Below are 11,164 nucleotides of genomic sequence, written 5' to 3'. Positions count from 1 at the left end.
GTGGCAGCTGAAGGTCTGATTTTTTTTTTTTCCAGTGGGACGCCCGTGAAACTGAACTGCTTGGGTGAGGATGGTCTTGCCAGCCCCTGGCTGAATTGGGGGCGGGAAGTTAAAGCCCAGCCTTTCTGGGCCAGAGAACCAGGGTTTGGCCTGGACCTTGGAAAGCCTGGTTGTGCTGAGGACGGAAAGAGAAGGAAGATTAAACAAGTTAAACTTATATCTGGGTAGTGTTTGTTTATGTGGACAGCTTCCTCTGGGAGTGAGCACACACGTTATTTATGCAAAAGGATTAGTGTCTGTGCTTGAGACTACTATAAGCGGCCAGAAAGCAAATTCAACCCAGGTCTGGAAAAAAGGAAAAAAAAAAGCTTTCAATCTCTCTGCTGATTCTCACACAATTGAACAAAACCTGAGTATGGTTCTTTCCTACAATTGCTTTAAAGCTTAAAAATGTGCTTCATAAATCAATTCCTGTTTTTCCTTCTCTACCCCTCACCCACCCCTAACACACACACAGTTCACTTTTTGATTCTCACTTTTTCCAAAGTAAATAAGAGCTTTAGCAAAAGTTTGTTTCCTCATCTACAGCAACTGGCTTCTATCACCCGTACTCCCAACCCCTTGACCCTGTGTTCACTGGGGTCTCCTGAGTCTCACAGCTGAGTCTGGTTGGGTGGGGGTGATCAGTGGAGCCTGCCAGGCCTTGAGCAGCTGCTTCACGCTAACAGTGTTTGCACTGGTGTTAACTGGAGCGTTTTGGTGCTGGGCGCATGCTGCCAAAGGGGATCGGGAACAGTTTCTAAGTTCTCCCAAATGCCTGGCCCCTGGCTGAAAGCTTCAGCTGTGGGGGAAGGGAAGCTTGCGGCCCTGGAGGATTGGATGGGTGAAGACCCTGCGGGCTCAGAGTCCTTTACCGTAAGAATGTACAATGGCAAGGAAAAGTCTAAAATGTGGTGCTATGTAGGGCCAAACTGCATTTCAAAGGCCTTGTTTCCATTTCATTCCAAAACTGATTTTCCTAAACAAGTACTTTTTGATCAACTGGAACATTCAAATTCTTTTTGGGGTAAGCCACATTCATTTTTAAAAATCGGTTTGTTTGAAAGCCCAACTGCTAGGAGCTGATGTTTTGTATTTTAGACCCAGTGGAGCATGCAAAGCTTCAGGGGTGTGTGGGGGGATCATTCAGAAATTTCCTCTTGCTGCAGATCAGTGGAGGGTATGGGGTCATTGTCTTCCTGCAGTGGCTGGAATTAACAGCAAACAAAACGCTCTACTATTGCTGGATCACCCTTAGACAAGTTTCCTTGTAAATTAAGGGAACTTGAAGTAAAAACTGCAAGTAAGTACAAGCCAGGATTCCTATCACAGGACGGGGAGTGGAACCAAAACTAACTCCTGTCTTATACCCAAAGTAAAATTCTTTTGTAGTTAGTTGTGAAAATGAGCCCAGAGCATGATGATGTTGAGAATGGCTCGATAGTAGCGTTTCCACTAGCTGTTAAAAACTAAGGTATTTTTTAAGCAGCCTAATTAGTGTACGTCACTTTCTAAATTATTTCTGAGACTGGCTGCATGCATGTAGATACTGCCCACCCCCTCACTGTCTGAACATACTGCTGAGTGTATGAAACGGGGGCGGCGGGGGCACACAAAAATACTATTGAGAAGGCCAAAGCTCTGCACCCACTGTTGGGAATAGATGGAGGATTGTGCGCCCTGCCATGGTTCAGGAACCCACATGAAAGGACCCGCCAGGGTCCTTGGGCCTGGAGGGCCCAAGGTGGGAAGGACAAACAGGCATAGCTCTTGGCTGCAGATCTGGCCCAGCACTGGGATGCTCGCTGGTGAAGTTGGCCTGGGGGTCTCAGAAACCTCCAGGCTAAATGTATGCAGAGAGTAAGCCCACAAGAGAGCATTTGAACCTGGAAGGGAACTGTCTCCAGGCATTTGATCGTCATTGTGCTCTAGGTGACAAAAGTGAGGACAGATATGGCCTCAAGAGTGTGGCAAACTCTGGCCACATCTTGAAAGCAGAAGTTGGGTCTCTGCATCTTCCCTGGCCTTTGAGTTCATGGGAGCTTACACCGCCCCTGGTAAGCAGCCAGGCTTCAGTTTAGTTCAGTCACTCAGTCGTGTCCGACTCTTTGCGACCCCATGAATTGCAGCACGCCAGGCCTCCCTGCCCATCACCAGCTCCCGGAGTTCACCCAAACTCATGTCCATCAAGTTGGTGATGCCATCCAGCCATCTCATCCTCTGTCGTCCCCTTCTCCTCCTGCCCCCAATCCCTCCCAGCATCAGGGTCTTTTCCAGTGAGTCAACTCTTAGCATGAGGTGGCCAAAGTACTGGAGTTTCAGCTTTAGCATCAGTCCTTCCAATGAACACCCAGGACTGATCTCCTTTAGGATGGACTGGTTGGATGTTCTTGCAGTCCAAGGGACTCTCAAGAGTCTTCTCCAACACCACAGTTCAAAAGCATCAATTCTTCGGCGCTCAGCTTTCTTCACAGTCCAACTCTCACATCCCTACATGACCACTGGAAAAACCATAGCCTTGACTAGACGGACCTTTGTTGGCAAAGTAATATCTCTGCTTTTCAATATGCTATCTAGTTGGGTCATAACTTTCCTTCCAAGGAGTAAGCGTCTTTTAATTTCATGGCTGCAGTCACCATCTGCAGTGATTTTTGGAGCCCCCAAAAACAAAGTCTGACACTGTTTCCCCATCTATTTCCCATGAAGTGATGGGACCAGATGCCATGATAGATTTCTGAATGTTGAGCTTTACGCCAACTTTTTCACCCTCTTCTTTCACTTTTTTATCAAGAGGCTTTTGAGTTCCTCTTCACTTTCTGCCATAAGGGTGGTGTCATCTGCATATCTGAGGTTATTGATATTTCTCCCAGCAATCTTGATTCCAGCTTGTTCTTCTTCCAGCCCAGCATTTCTCATGATGTACTCTGCATAGAAGTTAAATAAGCAGGGTGACAATATACAGCCTTGACGTACTCCTTTTCCTATTTGGAACGAGTCCGTTGTTGCATGTCCAGTTCTAACTGTTGCTTCCTAACCTGCATACAGGTTTCTATCAAGAGCCTGTAGCTATTTTCCATTGTTGTTACATCATTGAACTGTGTTTATTTTTTCTTGTTTGCTTTCTGGGAGATGTGCAAATTTGTAGCCATCCAGGGCATTTCCAATTTTTGCTGCTGGCAAGGCCAGGAGGGAGGGAGGAAAAGAGGGAGGGTCAGGGAGGAGTCAGAGCCTGGCAGCGGAACAGGCCTGCCTGGGGAGGAACCCTGTGGGAAGGGCCCCCCCACCAGAGGCAGCAGAAGCCATAGCACCTCCAGGTCCATCGCTGCCTAGGTGGGTTCTCCCAACCTCTCCTGACAGTTTTTGCTGGACCTGGAAAGTGTATGAGTGTGGATATGTATCTAAGGGTGTATCTGTATGTGTGGAAGGAAGTCTTTTGAGAGGGCATCCACATGGAGGGTGTTTCTGGGTCCTTGTCTCTCTGGCTGGGCGTATACACGGGCATGGTATTGCTTAATGTCAGGGGTCTGTGTCTGTGTGGGGGGTTGCTGTAGAATACTGGTCTATGTGGCTGCAACGGTGGGGTGAATGGATCTGTTACATTTGTGATATTTGTGAGGTATGTATGTCTGCAGGGTGTGAGAGTTGGTGAGTGGGTATGGAAATCTGTGAGTGTGGGTGTGGGTTTGGGTGTGTCTGTTGCTCTGTGTATGTGTGTATGAATGTGGGTATAGGTTTGAATGTGTCTTGCTGTGTGTGTGTGTGTAGGTATGTATCTATATCTGTGCGAGTGTAGGTTTCAGCGTGTCTGTTGCTCTGTGTGGGTACAGGTTTCAGCGTGTCTGTTGCTCTGTATGGGTTTCAATGTGTCTATTGCTGTGTGTGTGTTCTGTTGCTTTGTGTATGTATCTGAATATGAGTGTGGCTGGGTTTGGGTGTGCCTGCCTGTTGCTGTGAGTGTGTCTGTGTAGCTGTTGCTGTATGGCTAGGTGTGTGGGTCTGTGGGGTGTGGGGAAGGATCTGGGGGTGTTGCTGTATGTTTGGATCTGGACGTGTCTGTGTGATGGAGTGTGGGTGTCTCTGTTGGGGTGGAGAGTTAACAACATCTTCTGAGGAAAAGCAGTCCTTTATCACAGGCGTCTTTGAAGTTGAAAACTGTTTTCAAAACCCGGAAATGGCAGCCAGGCTGTCACCCGTTTCCTGCAGGGCAGTGGGTAGAACAAGGCTGAGCGGGAGGGTGGCAGACAGGCTTCAGCCTGCAGGGACCCCAGACCCACTTTATGGCCGCTCACACCTGCCAAGGACAGGCCTCCTGGGCCTGACTGCAGGGACGTATTTAGAAACAATTAATTCTCTGGTTGGCCGGGGGAGGGGCCCTTTTATTTTCATCTGTTGCAGAAATAGCTCTTGTCAGATAGAAGTTCTTGTGCCCTCTGGGGTGAGAGGCAGCACTGAAATAGAAGGAAAGATATTAAGGATTTTAGACAGACAAGAAAACTCCTGAGCTCGGCTGAAACCGAGTTTTAAAATATTTCTCTAAAAATAAGCTTTGTTTTCCTTGTGGATTCCTCTGGCAGTCGGGCCCTCCTGTCAGGGTGTTTAGCTGGCCTGGGAAGCCAGGCGGAATTTTTTTTAAAAAGCAAGTGTTTCCCAGCTGTGGCCTTGGAAAGTTCTCTGTTTTCCACTTATTAAACTCCTCGTTTCTGGCTCATTAAAATTATTTGCAAATACAACTCCATGGCCCCCACACTATTTGATGAAACGCAGAATTCCCCGTGACCCTCTGTAGGAGGCCGGACCAAGCTGTGGGGTGGCCTGTGACCTCTCCACTGGGCCTGGTGCCAGTTTTATGAGGAGAGGAGACCCTTTGAAATGTAGGCCCAGGGCCTTGTCTTATCAAGTCCCACCGCCCCTGGACTAGCTGGAGGGAGGGGCAGCTCGCAAACAGTCTCTGAGCCCCGCACCACTGGAGAAGGAGCTGTGGGCCCTTGGTGGCCTGCTATTTGTTCGCCTGCATCACTGAGTGAACGGGTGCACCCCAGAGGAGAGGAGCGTGGCTAAGGGACATGGATAGGTAGGTGATCCTGGTTATTTCTCCCTGGCCTGGCTACTGTTGAAGCTTCAGGGCCAGACAGGCCAATGTATCCACAGGATGTCTAGACTCTCAAGGTGATGCATTGTGAACATGGAAATCCCAGGTGCCACAGGGAAGAAGGCATATATTGCTGAGGGCCTGGGCTGGTGTGAGTCAGACAGGCAGCCTGGCTCCCTTCCACGGCCTTGGGATGCTGTCCGGGACCTTTCATTCATCCCACAGATCATTCTTGCTTGTCTGGTGCATGCCGGCGCTACAGGAACAGAGGTGAACTGATGCATGCCACTCCTGCCTTCACGGAGTGTGCTTATTTTCAAGGTTCATTCATGTTGAATCAGCCTTCATTCTTTTGTACGACAAGATAATATTCCATCCTAGGAATAAAAGCCTTTTGTTTTTCACTCGTCAGTTGATAGACATTGGAGTTGTTTTGCACCTTTTGGCTATTATTGAATTATACTGCTGTGAACATTGATACACAAAGTTTTGTGTGAACATGTTTTCAGTTCTTTTGGTTATATAGCCAGAAGTAGAATTGCTGGATCATATGGTAACTCCCATTTAACTTTTTGAGGAACTGTTAATTCTATTTTCCAAAGTGATACACTGGTTTTTCTTTTTTTCTGTTTGCTTTTTTAATTTGGCCGCGTCACACGGCATGTGAGATCTTAATTCCCCAACCAGGGATAAAATCCATGTCCCCTCCATTGGAAGTGCAGAATCTTAACCACTGGACTGCCAAGAAGTCCCTACATTGGTTTTTATAACTTTTATTGTCTGTTTCCCCTACATAATGATGCATGCTCCATGGGTGACCACATAAAAATACTTGTGCACTCATTCCTGATGGCCAAGACTGAAGCCCTGTTACTATCCCCATTTCAAAGATGAGGAAACTCAGCTCAGAGGAGTTGTCATAGGCCTGAGGCCACACAGCTAGGAAAAAGCTGCAGCAGAATTCAAAGGAAGCTAAGCAGTGGCTCTTCACATCATCCCAGGCTACCTCTCAGACTCCTGCTTTACTCCCACACTATCGACAGATAGAAATTTCCAGGAGGCCTTCCAGGATTTCTTTCCAGGGTAGACCCTGTCCTGCCTCACCTGAACTTTTAAAACACAATGAGTTTGAGTCACCTTTCAGCCCAAAATCCTCACTCAGAGTAAAATCTCAAAATCTTACCAAGGCCTTACAAGGTTCTTGTCTATCCCTCCCTGTCCACCCGTTAGCCCTTTCCCTTCTGACCTTGACTCTCCCCCTCATCTGCTCCTGCCACTCAGGCCTCCTTGCTGGTTCATGATCATGCTGGACCTGCTCTCTGTCTCAGGACCTTTGCATATGCTATTCGCTCTGTCATGCTCCTCCACACTTCTTCAGTCTCCTGTAGTCACCTTTCCAGGGGGCCACCCAGACCTCTCTGTCAACACAACAGCCCCATCTGGCACCTTTCATCCTGCTTTATTTTTTTCCCTAGCATTTTTTATCCTCTGACATATTTTAAATGCATTTGTTTATGTCTATATGGTCCTTCCTTCTTAGGCTCTAAGCTTTATGAGGGCAGGCACTGTCCCCAGGGGGAAGCCATTGAAGCGTTTTAAGCTGGGGAGTAAGACAGCCCCAGTCACATGTTAAGATGATGTCGGTTGTATAGCAAGTAGATTTAAAAAAAAAAAAAAGATTCCTTATAAAAACAATTAAAAAAAATTTTTTTTTTATTTGGTTGTGCTAGGTCTTAGCTGTGACATGCAGGATCTTTGATCTTCATTGTAGCATATAGGATCTTAATTGTGGCATGTGGGATCTAGTTCCATGACCAGGGACTGAACCTGGGCCCCCTGCATTGGGAGCACAGAGCCTTAGCCAATGGACCACAAAGGAAGTCCCTAAAAACAATTTTAATTCTAAAAAAGGGTTTAAAAAACCAGGACCTAGTGTAGCCCTTTCATTCCACAGTTAAGAAGACTAAGGGTAGAAGGACCCTTCTGGAGACTTCCCAATTTCTGGGTGTCTACATAAATCCTAGGAAAAGAGACCACCCAGGACACTTGTCCTCCCTAGGTAGAGCTGTTGGTGAAAATGCTGAATGTTGACTCATACTGAAGCAGACCTAAAACCCTGTGGGCCTAGAGGCTCAGTGCATCAGGTCTGGATATTCTGTTCATCTGGCTCCTCAGGGAGGGCCTGGAGGGTTTACAGGGTGGACATACCAGGAGTTTACTCAGCACAGCCCTGGGAACTCAAAGTTCTGCAGGGCCTGGAGTGTGAGAGGGCTCCTGGGAGGCATCATCACCCCTCTATGCGGGGTCCCAGTCTTCAGGGGCTACAGGCCAGGGCTCCCACAGACCTGGGTTCAGATCTCACCTCCCAGCCACTCCCTACCTGTATAATCCTGAGCCAACTCTGAGCCTCAGTTTCCTCATCTCTGAAATGGGGATGATCATGCAGCTTCTATTACACAAAGCCCCCAGGAGGGTGAAAATATGATGTCATGGGTGAAGTGCTTAGGAGAGAGCCCAACTCAGGGTCTCACAGATGACACTGTGGGCAGGCAAGCAGAGTGGGTAGCAGAGAAGCCATCAGGTTCAAAGCCTAGCTTCGCTACTGCCTACTGTGAGATCGTGACCAGTGGCTTGTCGTCCCCATTTATTTATAAAATGTCGGACCTATCCCCCAGGGCTATCATGAAGTTCAGATGAGTCCGTCAACCCAAATAGTAAGGACAGAGCCCTGCAGGTAGGAAGTAGGATGTAACAGCTTGTTAACTGCTCTCTTGGTTTGTTGTTGTTGTTTCCACACTCCATCAAATAGACACCCAGTCTGAGGGGATTCAGGAAGTTTCTCTCACCTGCTGCCAGCAAACCCACCCAGCCAGTTGGGCCTTAAGATGAGAGTGACCACTGCCTTCCTTTAGAAATTCTAGATAGACCTGTGCTGCCTCATATGCAGGCACTAACCACATGTGGGTATGGACGTTTAACTTGAAATTTAAAACTTCATAAGTCGCACTAGCCACATAGCAAGCTACTAGCTATAGCTCAGCTGTAGCTGGGGGCTATTGCACTGATCATTTCCATCTTTGCAGAAAGTCCTGTTGGACAACACTGCTATTCTGGAATATTCTAGTAAAAGGCAAACAGGGAAGGAAACTTCCATCATTTAACCCTTGAAGGGTTAGTCCTTTCCCAAAGAAATTCATGGGATACGCCCATGGTGCCCTTGATGGATGTCCCTCCCTCCACAAGCCAAGAGACTCCAAAATATTCCTAACCTGCCCCTCTGTCCCATAGACTGTAAATGCCAGTGGAGGAGAGATGAAGGGACTGCTCACCTCACCCCTGGTGGCACCTCGCAGCCCCACCCAGCAGCCTGGGACCCACCCCCAGAAGCACAGACCCTCACTCCCACCCATCCTGTTGTCTGTCTCCACAGCTGTGACCCCATATCCATCCAGTCACCTATGCCAGAACCTGGGGTCCTCCTTGGAGTCTTCCTCTCGCTTCCCTCCACCCCTTCCCTCAGACTGCCTGAACTGCTGGACTGTGCTTTATGACCAGGCCTGGACACTGCTCGCCCCAGTCTGTTTTACAGCCTCAGCAACTCAGGAGCTTCCTCATCTGGCCGGTGGAGAATCCAGCTCCCAGCTGCTCCTCCTTCCAGCCACCATCTCCAGTGTCTACATCGAGGCCATTGGGCCCCTCCTCCCCTATGACCCTGACAGGTGCCTCACCCCCCACCTCAAATCCAAGCTTCTAAACATGTTCTTCCAGGCTCTGCCTCAAGCCTGACGGCTCCTCACCTGGCCAAGAGCATGGATGCCTGATGATGCCTACTGCTCTTCACCACCCTGGTCTCTGCTCCCCTGGGACATCCCCCCCATGTTCCCCGACTTCCTCTGCCTCAGCTGAAAATCAACCTCAGATCTAACCTCTCACTGTGTCCCCAGGGCCCTGTGCAGGCCTTTGTAGGAGCACTGAGCACATGATCTGACACCAGCTGCTGACGGCTCTGTCTTCCTCTCTGGCCTGGAAGTTCCTTCAGAGCAAGAATGTCATGTCCCTTCTTGCACGCCCCAGGCCAGCCCCTAGACCGTTTGTGCAACAAAACTAGCTCCTCCCGACCCATGAGAGTGGTACCATCCACTCCCATTTGACAGTTGAAGAAAATGCCGCTCAAGAGAAATGAAGACAGTCGCTCACCGCCCCAGCCCATGAATGGTGGGGCCACAGTGCATGCCCCACCCCGGCCCCCACCTGCTTTCGAGGCCCTTCAGAACCGGGGACGGGGGGATAGACTGTAGGCATGACCCCCACTTGAGTTTGTCCTCTTGTTCCAAACTCATGCATGCTTGTTCTGAGTACCCAAGCAGCAGACAGTGCATTCCAACGTGTCCAAACGGAAGCATTCCTCCAGAGCGCCCTCTTCAGCCCCACTCGGCACAGCTGACCACACAGTAGCTGCTTTGAGTGAGGCCTTCCGGAGACTTTGACTGTGTGACTATATCTCTACAAACTCGTGCACACTTCAGTTCACAGAGCAGGGTCACACTTACCACCCTGGCCATGGACCCACCCTCCTCAGTCAGCCCACCAGCATCTTCTCTAATGGAAGCAGGGTACCCACCCAGGGTAGGAGGGAGGGCTTGGTGGCGGCCACCAAGGCCCTGCACTTTTTCACTTTTTCACGAGCAATGCAGCACAAACATGCTTACTCACAGACTTTTGGGTGAATCTTTGCCTCAGATGAATTCGTGGAGGCAGCATTGCTGAGCTGCAGGCTAGCCCATGTGTAGAGCAGAGGTTCCCAAACATTTTGGCACCAGGGACTGGTTTCGTGGAAGACAGTTTTTCCACAGATCCGGGAGGGCAGTGGTTTCGGGATGATTCACGTGCATGACCTTTCTTGTGCACTTTATTCCTATTATTATTATGTCAGCTCCACGGCAGATCATCAGGCACTAGATCTCAGAGGCTGGGGACCCCTGCAGAGGGCAATGTGCACTTAAAAGCTTGAAACCAGCCATCATAGAAACGCCCCCAAAATGTCCCAATACACCCCTCCCTCCCCACCCCCAGCCCAGCTCTGAGCCTCCAAGGCCATTCCCACCCCCGTTTGTTCCCTGTGTGCCTGTACTGAGGTTTTTTGGAGTCCAGGTAACAGGGGCTATCCCCTGGGGTCTGCTCTTTCTGTCTCCCGGTCCTGTTCTCAGTTCTTCCCATGTTGAGCCCCAACTCCTCACACCCCCAGGCTCTCAGAGGGCAGCTCACCTTTGTCCACCCCCATCCCCCATTGAGCTGGAGCCAAAGACTGAGGCTGTCACCCAGGAGCCCCTGGCAGGCCTGGATCAGTCCCTCTGGCTCAGGGCACCTGGGACTTGAGGGCCAGGAGGTGGGAAGACTCTCCCCCTGAACCCAGTGGGGAGGCCCCATCCGTGTGACTGTGGTTGGTGGCGGGGAGCCCGTAAAAATCCTCCCAAGACAGGAGCGTTGCCCACTGAGGATGTGAGACTGTGGAGGGGCATCTCAGCAAGAGCATGTGAGTGAGTGTGTACGTGTGCAGAAGCGTGTGAGCCTGAGCGTGGTCAGTGTGTGTGTGTGTGTGTGTGTGTGTCAGGGGCCGTTGTGTCAGGGGTTATGTAAGGGAGGCACTCCCTGGGGCCAAGAAACCGCAGTGGTATAACCGCCGGCCAGCAGGGCCACCAGAAGGAAAGGAGGGAAAATGTAAACAGCATGCTGGGCCTGTCCCTCACCCGCCAGCGGCAGGCCCTGGACAGCACAGCCCTTCCGGCCCTCCAGTCCCACCACCTCAAGCCCTGTGGGCTGGCCTGTGAAGGGGTGATCATGGAGGCCAAGGAGTCCAAGGCTGGGGGTCACAGAAGCTCTACAGGAGTGGACATCCCCAGCTTTTGATCTGGGCCCAGAGGACAGACCAAAGGGTCTCCCTGGGCTCCTCCTGGGCCTGCTGTAGGCCATGCACCCCCTACAAATAAAGTATGCTACCTTCCTTACCACCAGAGCTGCTCTCTATTAAAGCCTTTG

At 50.1% G+C, this 11,164-nt stretch overlaps 1 protein-coding gene across 1 annotated transcript; it reads left to right on the top strand.

Annotated features, from left to right (window-relative positions):
• The first annotated feature begins 673 nt into the window (after nucleotides 1-673).
• On the top strand, nucleotides 674-8,966 carry LOC129622981 (uncharacterized). Its single transcript, XM_055539938.1, has 2 exons — nucleotides 674-1,066; nucleotides 8,559-8,966. Exons 1-2 carry the CDS (start codon nucleotides 814-816, stop codon nucleotides 8,912-8,914), a joined length of 609 nt encoding a protein of 202 aa, XP_055395913.1. The 5' UTR covers nucleotides 674-813; the 3' UTR covers nucleotides 8,915-8,966.
• Nucleotides 8,967-11,164: the final 2,198 nt, after the last annotated feature.

The sequence above is a fragment of the Bubalus kerabau genome, chromosome 11 (assembly GCF_029407905.1).
Source record: "Bubalus kerabau isolate K-KA32 ecotype Philippines breed swamp buffalo chromosome 11, PCC_UOA_SB_1v2, whole genome shotgun sequence".
Taxonomy (NCBI): Eukaryota; Metazoa; Chordata; class Mammalia; order Artiodactyla; family Bovidae; genus Bubalus; species Bubalus kerabau.
Note: the sequence above shows the minus strand (reverse complement) of the source record. Positions and strands in the feature narration are given on the sequence as shown.

Coding starts and splice junctions, on each gene's coding strand:
- LOC129622981 (XM_055539938.1), top strand. CDS start 814: ATGCCTGGCCCCTGGCTGAAAGCTTCAGCTGTGGGGGAAGGGAAGCTT. Junction 1,067..8,558: donor ACATTCAAATTCTTTTTGGG/GTAAGCCACATT, acceptor CTGTCTCCACAG/CTGTGACCCCATATCCATCC.